General features: G+C 37.0%; 1 protein-coding gene across 1 annotated transcript in view; it reads left to right on the top strand.

Moving 5' to 3' along the window:
• LOC136379565 (uncharacterized) overlaps positions 1 to 10,406 on the top strand; it is a 94,917-nt gene extending 84,511 nt beyond the window's left edge. Inside the window, exons 5-7 of the mRNA XM_066346929.1 lie at positions 2,881 to 3,023; positions 4,191 to 4,388; positions 7,983 to 10,406. Coding sequence (XP_066203026.1) covers positions 2,881 to 3,023; positions 4,191 to 4,388; positions 7,983 to 8,094 — 453 coding nt within the window. The 3' untranslated portion in view covers positions 8,095 to 10,406. The remainder of the gene's footprint in view (positions 1 to 2,880; positions 3,024 to 4,190; positions 4,389 to 7,982) is intronic.
• Positions 10,407 to 17,850: the final 7,444 nt, after the last annotated feature.

The raw sequence follows: 17,850 nt of genomic DNA, 5'->3' as shown, positions 1-17,850 counted from the left end.
CTCTGTTGCAACTAGAGCCATTCTAGCACCTGAGGCAGAGGCCACAGAGCGATCCTCAGCGCCAGAGCCAACTTTGCTCCAATGGAGCCTTGGCTGCGGGAGGGGAAGAGAGAGACAGAGAGGAAGGAGAGGGAGAGGGGTGGAGAAGCAAATGGGCGCTTCTCTTGTGTGCCCTGGCCGGGAATCGAACTCGGGACTCCTGCACACCAGGCCGACGCTCTACCACTGAGCCAACCGGCCAGGGCTTAAAATGCTTTTATTTTTAAAGCCTATTTTCTTAGCTTATTAAATTATGGAACTTTTTAAATTTTTTTTTTATTTATTCATTTTAGAGAGGAGAGGAAGGGACAGAGAGAGAGAGAGAGAGAGAAGAGAGAGAGAGAGAGATAGAAGGAGGGAGGAGCTGGAAGCATCAACTCCCATATGGGCCTTGACCAGGCAAGCCCAGGGTTTCGAACCGGCGACCTCAGCATTTCCAGGTCGAGGCTTTATCCACTGCGTCACCACAGGTCAGGCCAGTATGGCACTTTTTTTTAAGGGTTATTACCACGATAAATATTTAAATATCTCTTCAGAGCTCTTTCTAAAACTATGATGTTTGGGTTTCTCCATCTCTCTCTTTTCTTATTTTTTTTTTTAGTCCCTTCCTCATTATGATTTGTTTCTTATTTTCTAACTTTTTCTTTATCCTGACATTTCTGATCTTTGCTTGAAAAAGTTTAAAATAGTTGAAACTGAGATTATTCTTTTAAAAAAACCCTCAAATATTGGACAATACTCTCAATCAATGAGTTGATGGGGCATTCTGGAGTCTCTTGAACAACATGTTAAGCCAAAAGTTTTGATCAGCTGGGGCAGCCAGCCTGGTTTGAACAGAACCATCCTGAAACAAATCAAACTTTCCATCAACAAAGGATATGAGCTGTGATTTCTTGGTGCTTAAAATAACCCAGATGACTGAGGCACTAGCACTGAAATAGCCCTCTCAATTGATCATCCTGACCACTACAAAACTGTGGGGCTGCAATTACTCTAACTTCGAATTCTGGTTGGAACAAGTCAAATCTAGGCAGAGAACTAAAGATTTAACTGAAAAGGGGAAGTGCTGGTAGCATAAAAGAGTGAATCAACTTCTTCACAACAGAGTGGTATGTTCACATATTTGTTTCTTTCAAATAAACAAATTGTGCACGAAGATTTTGGAAATGAAACTGTGTTTAAAATGTGCTTGTTGGGGGTCTCTTGTTGACTGTTGCTTCATAGATTTATCCTGTATGTTGGTGAATTACAGAATGAGGGGGTAACAAGGAGCTTCACAGAGGGTCTAGTCAAAACTCCTTCCTTTCTAAACAGGAAGTGGAAGTTCAGAAAGAGAAATTATTTGCCTGAGATTATATAACTTGATAGTGGAAAATATGAAAATAGAATATTGTTTCTCTGCACAGTGCTTGTTTTTTAAAAAAATAATTTTAAAATTATGCCAATATAATGGCTGCACACATTCTACTCTTAAAAATTGAATGCACCTATTTATTTATTTAAAAATTGTAAATATTACACTTAAAACTTCAACCTCCACTCTCAAGACTCTCTGTACAGGTAATAATTTCAGTGTATTATGCATTCATTCTTTAGAGCTGCCACTTAAACCATGCATATATTATAAAGGGAATGGAGCCTTGATAATAAATTATCATAGAAAATTTAATTGGCTTTGAGATTACTGTACTTGAAGAGAATGGCTCAATAGACTCTAAACTATCGGAGAAAATTTAATAGGGAAATAGTGGTAAAAATGGCTCTCTGAGGTGAGGAGGTAACATTTAATATAGAAATGACAGATATAATTTTTTATCACTGCTTATGTTTTATTTAAAAATTAAGACATTTTATACTTTTAGAAAAAGAAACTTAAACTACCAAATTTTATAATGTTTAATGTCTAAAAACATCAAGACTTTAGTTATCTTTTTTTTTTAATTTTATTTTATTTATTCATTTTTAGAGAGGAGAGAGAGGGAGAGAGAGGAGAGAGAGACAGAGAGAAGGGGAAGGAGCTGGAAGCATCAACTCCCATATGTGCCTTGACCAGGCAAGCCCAGGGTTTTGAACCGGTGACCTCAGCATTTCCAGGTCGACACTTTATCCACTGCGCCACCACAGGCCAGGCCTAGTTATCTTTTTAAAGATAGAGATATCTATATTTCCATAAAAATAGTACCAATTATTTTGCTTCAAATTTTTTAAAAAGGGGATTGTCATTTTATTTAATAACTTTTATTGATAGAAATTGATGGTAAAATTGTGGAAATAAGAAAGTTGGGATTACTTTTAGAAACAGAGTTTTCAAGGGCAACGTTACTACTGAGAATGGTTTTAATTGCCTTTACATCACAGTTGACTGATGTTACAAGGAAAAATAAAATATCAACTATCTTTGAAATATGTCATTTTTTAGGTATGAATATCTAGTAACTGAAATAAAATCATAGTTTCCATCTTTTGAATGATGGTACCTAACTCTGAAATGTTTATAAATGTGATCTTTAGTATTTCCAAGTAGGTTAAAGGTAACTAATTATCTAAGTCAGTAATCTCTAAACAGAGCTTCATCCCCTTTACTCTCTACCCCTAGAATATTTCAGAATCTCTTTGAGAGTCCTGCCCCCAACTTTGAACATCATTTTTATCAGTATTCAGTCAGGATATTCATCCCCACTACCTCGAGAACCTCTGCAATATAGTTGTGAGTGTTTGGGTGTGTGAACATGTTAGAGGACAGAAAAGGCAACTATGGGTTTAGATAACATACAACATATTCTTAATACTATTTTAAATTTAAAAGCTAACAAACAACTTGCTTTTTGTTTTTCCTTTCAGAATTTGAACATTTCCTTTCAGGATTTGGGGGACCCTTATCAAGTTGCAAATTTCAACAGGATTCTTAAAAGACTAATTCGAGTTGAAACCCTCTGGTTAGTGGATAATTCACTGGTGGATTTAAGTGCCATAAGATTGCCAAGGTATCTGCTTCCTAGAATGTCAGTTACTAAGTTAAAACCAAATCTTTGCTATTTGGGGACATGGGACCACTGTCTGTACATATTGCAATTCACCTCATGTGGTCAGGTCTTAGAGGTAATAGCACTAAGTGATGCCTGAGCAAGGTATAAAGGTCAATTCATATGTCAGTTGCACTTTAGAGAGAAAAAATTTATCATCTTCCAAATTAATATTGCTATTATCAATTTTTAGGGCAGTAATTAATTTGTATTCATAGAATTGTATTGGTAGTAAATGTTGCCATGCTTTATGTATTGTAGTCCAGAAATGCAACTACATTATATATACATTATTATGGTAAGATAGCAATTTTTACTTGTCATATTTATTGAGTTCCTGTGGGGAAAGACTCCACAGGTAATTGATAAAAGTCTTGGCTTCAGGGTCACATTCTAATGGAAGGATGGAGTTGGCAATCAGAACAGTGACAGAACAAACTTAAAAAATTTTATATGATATGGACTCTGGTCTTCCAAGGATCATAAGATAATCTACCTCTTTGCTCTGGATCACTTGAGAACTTTCTTTGTAGAGAACTGCTGTCTGCTTCACTAGGCAGGATGAGCCCTGGTGGCAGCAGACAGAGGTCCTCAGGAAAGAATCAGCAGATAAAGAAAATTGAGCAACTACACATTTCTTCTCCTAAGAAAAACCATTTAGTTTTCTTTATATAAAAAGGCATTTTTTTTCCAATATAATGTTATTTTCTTAATATTTCTGAATTTAAGTACAGAAAAGTAGAGAGAGAAAAATAACTATAACCTCACAATTTAGAAGTAATACTCTTCACAGTTATTATGTTCTCCTGGAGAACTTTTCTTGGCTGAGATTATACAAGTCATTTGCTCTTTCATTCCGGACAAGTTGAGGATCCACCATGGGCCAGAAAAGAAAACAGATTCCTATGACCAGGAAGCTTACAATGTCATATACCCTGCTTATTTTCTCTTAATATTTTAATATAAATATTTCTCTTTATTTACAATGACATTTGTAGAAAACATCACTGTCACTCTTTTGAAAAGTTATGGTTTAGGTTAGCCATACATACCAGTTCTATGCAAGATTTGGAAGCTTACCATCCTGGTTAGGAGACAAATGAAAAGATGTTTATATTTTGTATTCAGCTGCAGAGTCTTAAACATGAACAAAAACCATCTCACATCTTTCAAACAATTGCCAAAGATACCTCAGATACATCATTTATCCTTGGCTGAGAACCACATTGAGACTCTGATTGGGCTTTCCAGTTTACGGTGCACTCCACTAGAATCCCTTGTGCTCAGGAGGAACCCTTGTGAATTTCACCAAAATTACCGGAAACGGTAAGGCCACAGTGCCGTAAGTCACCTCTTGTACTTCACTAATTATCACACTTAATAATTGTTTTCTTCTTAAAGGCACTCAGCAAATATTTATCATATCGACTATGCATTGGATATTTCATGCTTCTAATCTCACCTAAATAATTTTGAACTAATCTTTTCTTTCTTTTTCTATCTTAAAAAATTCTTTAATACACACTTTGTTAATTTATGATTGCTGTTAAAAATTCAGCCTCCTCATGTATTGTGACTTTACATATACAAATATGTTTTATTTTAGATGTTCAGATCCTATGAATTTTTTTTCATGTTTAATAAACATTATGTCTGTTTTAAAAACTCCTAAATATAGATGCCTATCAAGGTCAATGTGATAATCTTATAAACTGTTTATTCTCTGGTTTTATTTTCATTCCTTTGGGCCAATGGGCACCATTAAGTGAATACAAAGAAGTAATTAATTCAATCTACTCTAGTGATTGAAAGAGCTTAAAAACCTGCCAATAATAAACCATTTTTATTCCTTTGTCACTAGTGGAAACACTCCTAATGATAATAATGGAATCTAAACCACCTTGGAGCGAGCACCAAGTAAAATGGCCACCTATTTATTTCCAGCTAAGTCCCACCACCACTAGTAGTATACTTATGGGTATTAAAAGAGTATAAACAAGCAACTGAGTTCTCCAACCTGCATTTGTCCCCATAGCACCACATGACATTTCATCTCTCAGTTTGAATCTGTTATACAAAGATTTAGATTTACCTCTACGTTCCCTTCCTGTTCCTATGATTTTAGTCCTTTGTCTATGTAAAGCCCGTAGGCACAGCCACCATCACAGCAGCCTGGCCCATGCAGGTTCACATTTGATTCAGACAGATGGTAATGAAACAACAGAGCCAAAAACTGGTGGGCCATTATCTTTAATCCTAGCTTGCACCCAGCGGGCAAGTAAAAACACACACTGGACTCAAATCCCACTCATTCAGTGCTCACAAAGCTACTGACTTATCCGAGTTTCCTAGAATCAAAGGTTTCTAGCTCACTAGCTTTATTCACCTCTGTTCCCCATCTCCTTCTTTTTGCACAAACTCTGCACTAACTGGCTTCTTTTTCAGCACTCTGCCATCTTGACTGCTTCTCCTCTCCTCCACGTGGCCTTTCTCTGCTCTCCTCCCTGCTCTCTGCCCTCCTCTTAGAAAGCAATCACTCTTCTCCCAGAACAATGTGATCTCTCTTCCTTTTAAAACCTTTTGGTGTGAAAGCCCTCCCCTAACACACAAGTAATATAATCACGCCTATCCCAAGCAGGAAGGGCAACTAATATCATCACCTGGGCGACAGGCTTCCACATGGGCAGCGCCATCTTTAACAAAGTGAGCATAATATATTTTATCTGCCCAACAGTCTACATCCAATTTCAGTAGAAGAAACAGTTCTCACTACCTTCCTTTCTCACATTGCCATTTCCCCATGACAGCTACATTATATATTTCAGAGGTCTGTGTAGTTTTTGAAGCTTCAACCCCTGATGTACAGTGAACAATTGTAAAAATAAAATTCTAATCTGTTGTTACCATATAAAGTTCATCACCACAGTTGTCTCACTTCTGACTAGTCTGAGAGCAAAACTTGCATGCTCTGCTATAATGAATTCTCAAATTGGTTCTCATAATTGAGAACTAGCAGCACATTTGCTTTAATATTTAACCATAATAATGTTTTGAAGTTTAAAATTATATTTCCTACAGTCAGAGGAGGTTTAGCTGGACATTTTAACATTATTCACTAAAAAAAAAATCCTATGTCCAGTCTTAAAGATAATTTATTAGTATTATATGTCATTTTTGTTCATTTATATGTGCAATTTTATAAAAGTTTAGCTCCAACTCAGTCACTTGCCTCACTTTAAAGAATGCCTTACAATAATCGTATTAAGATTGTCTGAAGTCTGATATGCCCTGAGGTCTCACTATAAATCTGTCTTCAAAATTCATGATGTGGTATAGAGTTATGTGGGAATGAAGTATATAATGAGGTTCTTCTATTTTTCTTGTATAAAGTATATTGGATTGAGTCCAAGGCAGATATGTTCTGACATTCAAGCTATAAAAAGCCAGGGTGTATTGACTTAGGTAGTACAGGGTTACTTTAAACAGAAGTATGTGGTCATTTTAAAATATGAGGAAAGATTTAAGTATTCACTTCTGCTGAGAAACTAGCTGAAGTCCCAAATTCATCCAAACTGGGGCTTAGTTGCCTAGGCAAAAATCCACACTGTGAGGATTATAACAGCATTCATTTTGCCACTGCTCATCCTTGAGTTGAGGATTTGGGCCAGATCTTCAGTGACCCTTACCATTATGATTAGAATGATTTAAGTACGAGCTGTGCTTGATCATTGTCACCTAAAATTGTGACTGTCTTTACCTTCCTCCTTTGTTTCAGATCCTCCAGTAAGAAGACAGCACAATTCAAAAGGGAAAGGACTTAGAGATAGAGCTAATAGTGTAAGTCCCAGTAGGCAGAGGGCAGCCCACTTCCTGGAATACCCACAAGCAAGCTCTTCTGTCATTCTTCAGAAGTTATTTTGATATTAGTTCAGCATAGTTTGACTTTTAAAAAAATAGTAGTGACTAGAAAGAAGTTCCTATCAGCTAAGTCTAAACATTGGAATCCAGAAGACTTAGATTTTAATCTTTGCTCTGTCACCTACAGGCTTTATAAATTACTTAAAATGGGGGCTAAAAGCAAACCTGACAGATGTGTTGTGAGGGTGAAACGAGATATTGTACAGAAAGGTTTTGGTGCTAAAAGAATCATGCAACCAATGGCGATTCAAGGAGGTCAGCATCATCATTAGCGGACTTGGCCTGTCAGCTGACAGATTTCCATATCTTTCATCTTGGAAAAATCCCAGTGCCATGCATTTCCTCTGGCCTGAGCCCCCAGCCTTCTAGAAAAGCTGTTCACTGGAAAGAAAGTGCTACTTTATAACACTGCTAGGTATATGATTAGTGTTTCACTGAGTTGACATAAAGGATTGTCTGAATTTGAAATTTGAGCTTCAAAGCACTCTCTGTCAAGAGAAAATAACTCAGAACAGTATTATTATGCAACCAGAATGTTTCCTTAACTATCACTAAACAACATGGGCTTGCTTTATTTTTTCCTTTTAAGACTTCTAACTTCATACCATGCACATACATCATGACCTCATTCTTTCTCGCATGGTTAGTTGGCTAAATTCACTCATTAATTAATTCACAATTAATTTCCTTTATAGAATTTTGTAAAAATTAGAATAAAATCTCTTATAAAAACAGACTGGAAGCAGTCCCACTTCTCTGAACAATACTTAACAAATAACTGAACTATCTAGTAATTGCTTGAGATGACCAGCTATGGCACAATGAACATGAACAGTATTTTATTTTAACCCCATTGCAAATTAAAGGAAAACAGAATAAAGTGATAGCCACTCATCTTTTTGTAATAATTGGCAGAGACTACTTATTCATGAACATAGTAATTGAAAGCACTGCTTTTGTTCAAATAGTTACTCATTTTTTCTTTTTTAATTTTTGCTTTAGAGTGTTCTCCTGTTTGCCAAGCCTAAAAATGCTGGATGGGATCCCAAAGCTACCAGAAGATTCTTCACCACCAGAAACCAGTATTTTTTCAAAATTATGTATTGTATCTTAATGTAGTCTAGATAGAAAAAAAACAATCTCTGTTGTCTCTAAAAGCTAAATACACAAGAAATGCATTACTAAATATTTCTATTTATTAGAGGTATTATTATATATACAGTTTTCCTTTAACCAATGATTCAAGTTTTTAAAATATGCTATACCCTGTTAGTAAATAAATTTTGAGTATACATATAATTAATTTTTATTTAGAAATTTTATACATCAAATACTAGATAAATGTATAATGTATATTTTAAAACACTGAGTAGTAGAGATCTATAAGTGATGGGATAAAAATTGAACATGAAGAGCTTTAAGGTTTCCCCCAAGCTCCGTAGACTCACCAGGTCCAACCTTAGGACTCTGAACCTCCTGTTTTGTAAGTACTACATTAAATATCTAAACTCATCAAGAGAAAAAGGAACAATCAGAAATGCCTTGTGTTATATTAAGCCAGATACACTGGATTCTTTATTTTAAATGTTCTTTTGTTCACTAGTAAATTTTACACAGTAAGAATTTAAGAAGGTCTTAGGCTATATGCTATTTGTTAAATTCTTGGAAAATAAACAATAATGGTAAAGCTTCTTTTTGTTTAGAAAATTTCATGAATGTGATTTCAAAACTGTCTTCCCTTTATGTTAATGACAAAGAATACAGTTCAGTTTAATTGTTTTCAAAATTCAGAGAAAGGTTAACAACTAAATCAATGTACGACCTTGTATTTTTTTTATTTATAAAGATCAACTTCGTTGCAGAACTAAGGTTTTTCTAAGATTGTTCATATATTAACCAGGGAACCTAGCAAGAAAAAAAAATTTTTTGTGCATCATTCTGCCATGAGTGAATGCTGCTTGTAGAGTTTTACAACAAAGACCCTGGCTGGGTGTCTTATCTGGATAGATAGAGCGTTGTTCTGGCGTGCCAAGGTAGCCAGCCGGTTCGATCCGCAGTCGGGGCACATTGAGAAGCCATCAATGAGTTCACAACTAGATGGAACAACTAAGTGGAACAGCAAGTTGATGCTTCTTTCTTTTCTTTCCTCTCTCTCTCAAATCAGTAGAAAAATAAAAAATAAAAAATATAACAAAGATTCTAAAAAAGACCAAGATACAATTTCTTCCCTCAAAAATCTTATGAGTAACTAAGGAAGGCAGCACACATGATTTAGTTTTAAATTATGGGAAGCCACTTTAAGAGTTTCCTTGGAAGAATATAAATTTGAGGTGGATATTGTAGCTGGCAGCACGTTGTTCCAATGAGTGGGCACGACATGAAAAGGGGCTCAAAGACCAGAAAGTGTGTGTCAGGTGGGAATGGACCTGGCATCAACGCCAAAGTGGATTGACCAGGGTTGGAAAAGAGGAGTATCAGTAAACAGAGCTATGATTTTTGAGCATCTACTATGTATCAGGCCCAAGACAGCTATACATTTATTATTTAGATCAGGGGTCCCCAAACTTTTTACACAGGGGCCAGTTCACTGTCCCTCAGACCGTTGGAGGGCCGCCACATACAGTGCTCCTCTCACTGACCACCAGAAGTGCAGCGGGGGCCAGATAAATGGCCTCAGGGGGCCACATGTGGCCCATAGGGCCGTAGTTTGGGGACGCCTGATTAGATCCTCAAAAAACTAGGAGGATTAATTCTCCTTTCATAGGCAGGGATAGCCGAAGCTCAGAGAGGAAGGTCACACAACTTACATGACAAAGCCAAACTTAAAAGCCTGAACACCTTTTCAACACCCTTGGTGCTCTTTTAATAGTATAGTTCTGATATAAAAATTCAAGATGATGTTTTTGTATTTCCATGGACAAAATTATTTCCCATAACTCAACACAAATCCTAGCATTTAATCGCAAGTACTCACCAGTTTTTTAGTACACCCTAACTTTCCTTATTCGAGTTTTTCCTTAGTTCTGTGATAGTTCTCCCCTGAAGGCAGTCAGTCCTAAGAAATCTTATTCCTTTCGATGCTCACTTCAAATATTATCTCCTTCAAAGACCTTCTCTCATCTTTTCAATCATCTGTTTCCTCTGCAGTTTCATAGTACATTTTTTATGACACGTTTTCTTAATAATACCTCTGCTTGATTTATTTTTAAATTATACCTTGCCTGCTTTCCCCCAAAAGTGTTTAGTCATGAAATAAATATGAAAGTGGGACACACTTCATTTTAAATGCTGATACATATCTCTTTCTGCCTTTCCAAATTAAGGTAGAAAAATACTTTCTGGAAAAAAGTAAATATTGTAGGCTTTTTGGGCCATAGTCTCTGTCATAATCTCTCATCTCTGCCTTGTAATGCACATGTATATGAATGGCTATGGTTCTGTCCTAATAAAAATTTATTTACAGAAACATGTGACAACCTATTGTTTGCTGCCCCCTGCTCAAAATGTTAAGGTCATGTGGTTGATTGCTTTACCCTTCACCAATATCTGTTACCTTCCTTGGAAAAGATATATACTTCTTCCTCTACTCCTTGAAGTCAGCTGTGTCAAGCAACTTGATTTGGTCAGTGAAATATGAGTGTGGTATTGATAACTTGTTGGAAGAAATTTTGTGCACCAAACTGTGCTTTGTCATACTTTCTTCCCATGTGCCCCACTATCAGGCAAATTTCCAGATGTAGGCTGTTTCTTTGGCCAAGGACCTGCAGTGAATATGGCATGAACAGAGACACATTCACCCTACAGAGATGTATATAACAAGAAGGAGTAAACCTATGTCGTCAACCTCTGCAATTCCATTAGATGCTATACCATAGACAGTCTTTATTTAGTTACTGCAATTTGACCTATTCAATCCCCCAAAATAGCATAAAATTTTGAATAAATAGATAAATGTCTATTATATGAAATTATGATTTGAATGGTAGGCTGACCAGGCAAGATACAACTACAATAGTTTAGGTGAATTATATTATAATCCTTAGGGCAACAGTGTTTTAAATAGGAACAAGTTATAAGGGCATACAAAATTTGGGCATTATAACAGCCAACAAATTGTTTTATTGCGCTAGTTTGAGTTACCTGTTACCTAGAGGTGAAAGCATTCTAACCTGCAATGAAAATCATGGGTTTCAAGTGTGAGGTAAGAGATGCTGGGTGCTGAGTAGCTATGAGGAAGAATGGCTATCCACACTGATAAGAAAGAGTCTCTAGATATTTATCACAGTATTTCTAAAAGGTAACCTGTGCTGATTTGAAACCTGATCATCTTACCTTAAGAGAGACAGGTGCTATGGGCAGTGTAGCCAGAGGGGGCTGATTTAAGTTAATGATGCTTACCTAAGCCAGAGAGAAATTGATTGGAGAGAGGCCAATTAACTGAATATCATTAAACCTAATTTTGAGTATATCTGCTCATTGTTGTGGCAGCAGTTCTAGTAGTCATCAGGGGTGACTTGTCCAATAATGGTATGCCATCTCTTCAAATAAATTTGCTGTCATGACCTGTGTAATACTCCTTGAATCTTCAAGCTATATTCTATTTAAGCATACTGGCAGACATACCGTGTTGAGAAATATACAAGGATTTTTATTAGTGATAGAACTATATTTGTGGGAATTTTGTGCAGAGGCACAAAAGAGAGCTTTCAGCTATATTCTATTCAACTCAACAGAACCACACCAAGCTCCCCCATTATAAAACTTCCAGATATATTCATCCTTTTGAAATACTTAGTTCTTCAGTATACTAGAGGTAATAGGCATAAAAGGAATGTCCTCCGAGCATCTCACATCTAATTTTGTGTCTTTATTTCATTCTTTTTCTGAATGACAGTGTGCAGGTTCATGATTATCTGAATGGCTCAATTCAGAACAATGGCAAGGAATACACTGAATAAATACTATAATTTTCTGACAGAGGACACATGCAAATAACTCCTTTGTTAAAAAATAACTTCAGCTAGAGAAGCTCATTCAGTGCATGAAGAAACCTTATATATCAACTAGACTAACTCTTCAGTAATCTCAGTGAATCAACTCGTATCAACTCTACAACATCCAATAAAGGATTTTCATTACATTTGAACAAACCAAGGAGTTATAAACATTTGGAAAAAAAATTATTTGATTCATCCTAATCTTTAAGAAGCTCTTCTTTATATTGAACTAATATCTGCCTTCTGTAACTTCCAACTAATTGTCCAAATGTCTTAATAAGTGTAATTAATTTTATCTCTTAGGGAGTTTTTCTCAGCTTCTTGGTTCTTGAAAGTACTCTGATATTTACTTTTATATTACAGTTGGAATATAGATAGTTTAACTAGGATTTGTGGGATGAGATGGATGGAGGAAGAGTAGATTCAAGTTAACTAGAAAGAGCCAAAGCAGAAAAGAATTTTACTCTAAGTCTGTATAGATCCAAAGAGAAAGATTCCTAAAGTGAATTTCCTGTGCCAAATTATTAGAATTAATTAGCAAGCTTATTTTTAATTCCTTCAGAAGTCATCTACTTTCAATTATTTCTACAGAATAGAACAATGATAACTAATTGATTGTCATTGTACTACCAAACTGTGTTAATGGATACCCATCTTTTTAAAGACTAATTGCTGTCATGAAACAAAATTTCTTATTAGTTTTAAAGCTTTGGAGCAGATGCATAATATTTGAGTCATGCAGGTGTGTATTTGCTTATCTGCTTTTTTTCTCTCTTCAGAAGTATTCTATGAGCTCTGTTTGAAATAGCTCTATTATACTACCTTCTGAATATCATAATGAAATCTATTGTTAAAAAAAAAAAATGGGTGTTTTTTTTGCCCTGGCCAGTTGGCTCAGTGGTAGAGCGTCAGCCTGGCGTGCAGGAGTCCCGGTTTCGATTCCCGGCCAGGGCACACAGGAGAAGCGCCCATCTGCTTCTCCACCCCTCCCCCTCTCCTTCCTCTCTGTCTCTCTCTTCCCCTCCTGCAGCCGAGGCTCCACTGGAGCAAAGTTTGCCCGGGCGCTGAGGGTGGCTCTGTGGCCTCTGCCTCAGGCGCTAGAATGGCTCTGGTTGCGGCAGAGCAACGCCCCAAGATGGGCAGAGCATCACCCCCTGGTGGGCATGCCAGGTGGATCCTGGTCGGGCGCATGCGGGAGTCTGTCTGACTGCCTCCCCGTTTCCAGCTTCAGAAAAATACAAAAAAAAAAAAATGTTTTTTTTAATTTTCGCCAAACTCTCAGAATCCTTGAGCAATACATATTTAAAGATAGTTTTTACTTCAGAGTTTATATTCTAGTTATTTTTGACAATGTATAAAATAGAAGTTCCTTCAAGGACAGGAATCAACATAATTTCTCTTATACCTCGAAAACTAAACGTCGTTCTCAATGAGAATGGAGTGAATGAGTAAAATTTGAATATCATCCTCCCAGAGATTGGATCTCTAGTGCTGGGAAAAAGTATTTTAAAATTAAATCTTATGACCTTAAAGAAATGATGTTATAGGGCAAAAACATATTTTGTGGAAATCAAAAGTCTTACTGAAACCTGAGCTTTTCTGTGAGACAGATGCTAGCCTTGAGGTTGCTCAGGACTTTTCCTGCCCGCTGTCTCACTCCTCCCTCTCACACCTGGTCTCAAACCAGCAGTTCTTCCCTCTTCCCATCACCCAAAGGGAGAGACAACTATCTGAACCTTGCTGACTCCCCTGAGTTCTCTTTGGTTGGAGCTTTCATGCAGGTTTTCATTTTTATTTTCCTATTTCCCTCCCTTCCACCCTTGTGAAATGGTGAGGACACCAGCTTTCTCTCCTCTCCCCTTCCCTGCCCTCTTCTCCCGTCTTCTCCTCTCTTCTCTCCTTCACTCCCTTTCCATTCTTCTCTTCCCCTTCTTTCCAGTCCCCTCTGTTCCTTCTCTTTCTCTCTACACACACACACACAATCACACACACACAATCACACACACCACACACTCACACACACACGCAATCACACACACAATCACACTCACATGCAATCACACACACAATCATACACACAAACAATCACACACTCACAATCACACACACAATCACACACACACACATACACTTTGCCCCTCCCGCTCTCCCTTCAGCGGGAGCCTTTGCCTTGTCTGGAGGTAAGCCTGGTGGTCTGCGTGCACTCAGTTCATATATGCAAACAGACTGAAGCTCTTTTCTACTTGATTATCTCCCTGTTTTCCCAAATGGGTAAGTGTACCTTTTTGGCACTTATAAATGTCAGATCTGGGCTCAGTAGGATGGCTCCCACTAGTATATTTAGATTGGGGGTAAACTTTATTAAGTCTCAGCACATTTTACTAGGATGGGTCGATGGCTTTTGTGTCAGAGACCTAATTTGTAATAAAATGTTATTTTGTTTAATCATTGTTTTTTTTACTTATCTCTTTCCAGAAAATTATAAAAGGTATTTTTCTGGGAAAGAATTCTGGTATTCCTGAGTTCTAGGGCAAAAATACTATTTTACTAGTATTCAATTTTACCCTACTCTCAATATTAGAGTATGTGTTTCCTTACATACATAAAAATACGCTGATCGATTTTCTATTAAACATTACATTACATTCGACTTTTGTCAAAATCTACTATCAACATTTAAGAGACCATCTTTATTAAATTCTATAGGTCCCACCTGTACAGTTTCTCAACCTATTGCCAATACAGTCAGGCTGACATAAAATATTAATATATTTCCTATGCATAATACAGAAAGTTAGTAACATAACAAACCTTTGTTGTGCAAATTAAAGATTAAATTAGGAACTAATGTAAATGTATATTTATTTTCATACAGAGCTGTCAAATTCAAGCAAGAGACTAAATATTGGTCTGTATTACTCAGAAGAATTATGCCCCTCTCTTTGGCTTTCAAAAACAAAAATAAAGACAAAGCAATTAGTCGCTAGGTAAAAGATCTAAGATGCCTTTCAAATGAATCTATATTAAGTATCCAGAGGGTATATTGCCATCATTTTTCTTTTTTAGAAATAAAACTTATTTTGATGAAAAATTGTGCTTTAAAAGGTTCATTTATTTCCCTTTGCAAGCATACACCTGTTTAATAACTAGATATATTTCCTCTGCTTTTAAAAGCATTATCTGTCTAAAACACATTTTTAAACAGCTTTGTGTCTTTTTTTTCCTCTCAGTAAATTGCCAGGGATAAACATAGAAAATGGTCTAGTGGTGAGGTAAAATAAATTTATAAAAAGCAAATGAATTTTATCATACATTGTTGTTCTAATACTCTGAACTTTGGGGGAAGGTTTATGCATCTTTCTACCCCCTGTTTCTCTCCTACTTATCTCTTTACAGCTCTTTCATCTGCACAAAAGAGCATACATAATTTAGCTCTGATTTAAGATCTGTAATAGTAGCTGAGTCACGACATAGCAATCAGATACTTTACAATATATATAAAATACCTGAAGACATGGATTTAGAGAAGGGTGCATTGACTCAAGATGAAATATGGACGATAAACTTTGTTTTTCTCTGATCAACCAATTTAATAAAAATTGGAAACTATGATTTCTTTCAAAAATCTCTAAATATCAATATTTTTGCTCCATTTAATACATACCACTAAGCTAAAATCTGGCACTATATACCTGCACTCATTATCAAAACAAGGGGTCTTGTTCCTTCTCTTTTTCAAGAGAGTAAAGAACAGATAGAACCATGTCTGTTGGCAGTATAAACCATTACAGGTTTAAAATGATTTGTAAAATGAGTAAATGAATCCGACTTTTTTTTTTCTTTAACTGTGGGTCTCAGGTTGGAGAACAAGAAAAGTAAAGTGATTTAGGACAATAATTTGTACATAACTGCAGTTTTTGATAGAACATCTTTTTCCACTAAAATGCCATTTTAAGAGCTTTTGTGGCATTATACCAAGAGATCTCAAAAGGCTAATTGTATTACTTTTGGTGACAGAGGTAACTAGTGCACTTAATCATAAAATTTGTTATTCCAGGAAGAGAACAAAAGAGACACATATTTTGAATTTTTAAATTAGAGTCATCTACAGTAGTATCCTCCTTCTCCTATTCCTCCTCCTCCTCCTCATTATCATCATAACCAAGGATTATCTATCAAGGCACATAAGGAAGAGTGGAAGAAAACTGGATTTACCAAAAAAAGAAGAATGCCAAACAAAAATGCTTTAGCAAAGGAGAGTAATCAATTCTAAATGACACATTATCTTTAATCTTTCTAAAAATTAAACAGAGGGGAGCCACGTAAGCTAGAACAACAAGCCAGAGTGACTGAAAAGTAACTTTTTAGGTGATAGATGTATAGCCATATCCTAAAACAAGCAGGCCCCGCACTTCATTTTCCACATCTAATAATAACCTGTGAAAATTTCATTTAGCTGATGTGCTTCATCAAGATCATCACCTACTTCACACAAAACTGTTCAGCTGAAAGACTGCCATATACTCTATAGCAGGGGTCCCCAAACTTTTTACACAGGGGGCCAGTTCACTGTCTCTCGGACCGCTGGAGGGCCGGACTATAAAAAAAATATGAACAAATTCCTATGCATACTGCACATATCTTATTTTAAAGTAAAAAAACAAAACAGGAACAAATACAATATTTAAAATAAAGAACAAGCCCTGGCCGGTTGGCTCAGTGGTAGAGCGTCGGCCTGGCGTGCGGGGGACCCGGGTTCGATTCCCGGCCAGGGCACACAGGAGAAGCACCCATTTGCTTCTCCTCCCCCACCCCCTCCTTCCTCTCTGTCTCTCTCTTCCCCTCCCGCAGCCAAGGCTCCATTGGAGCAAAGATGGCCCGGGCGCTGGGGATGGCTCCTTGGCCTCTGCCCCAGGCGCTAGAGTGGCTCTGGTCGTGACAGAACCACGCCCCGGAGGGGCAGAGCATCGCCCCCTGGTGGGCAGAGCGTCGCCCCATGGTGGGCGTGCCGGGTGGATCCCAGTCGGGCGCATGCGGGAGTCTGTCTGACTGTCTCTTCCCATTTCCAGCTTCAGAAAAAAAAAATACAAAAAAAATAAATAAATAAAATAAAATAAAGAACAAGTAAATTTAAATCAACAAACTGACCAGTATTCCAATGGGAACTATGGGCCTGCTTTTGGCTAATGAGACAGTCAATGTCCGGTTCCATATTTGTCACTGCTAGTCTAACAAGTGACATGACGCGCTTCCGGAGCTGTGACATGTGCGTCCTGCGTCACTGAAAGTAGTACTGTACGTGAGCCTGTGCTTCTCTCACTCACCACCAATGAAAGAAGTGCCCCTTCCGGAAGTGAGGCAGTGGCCAGATAAATGGCCTCAGGGGACCAAATGCAGCCTGCAGGCCGTAGTTTGGGGACCCTGCTCTATAGTGACTCTGTTCTTCCAAGCTTCTGATGTTTTTTAGGGCCTTTGATCTCAACTTCCATTGAAAAACATGTTGCGTTCTTTCCTTGCATGGAAAAATTGCATCTCATTAAAAAGATCTCAGTTGTCAGACAAAAAAAAAAAAAAAAAGTCTGGCACCTTATTAAAGGTCTTTAAAAAGTTGAGACCAGACTGGTTTTCTCTACTGTAGCAGCATTAAGAGTTTGTGCCATGGCTCAGGCATTCTTGATGGAATATTCCCCTTTAGATAATCATCTGTGTCATCATATATAGTTGTTTATGATCAGTTTCCTTATTATGGTATAATATAGAGAATAATTCTGAATTTAACATATTTTCTTTTCTATAATTCACAATTTTGACTACTTTACTTGCTGTACAGTTCAGCTGACTTGTTTTTACCTTGAGGCATGATTTTGGGAATG

Source organism: Saccopteryx leptura, chromosome 8 (genome assembly GCF_036850995.1).
Source record: "Saccopteryx leptura isolate mSacLep1 chromosome 8, mSacLep1_pri_phased_curated, whole genome shotgun sequence".
NCBI lineage: Eukaryota > Metazoa > Chordata > Mammalia > Chiroptera > Emballonuridae > Saccopteryx > Saccopteryx leptura.
Note: the sequence above shows the minus strand (reverse complement) of the source record. Positions and strands in the feature narration are given on the sequence as shown.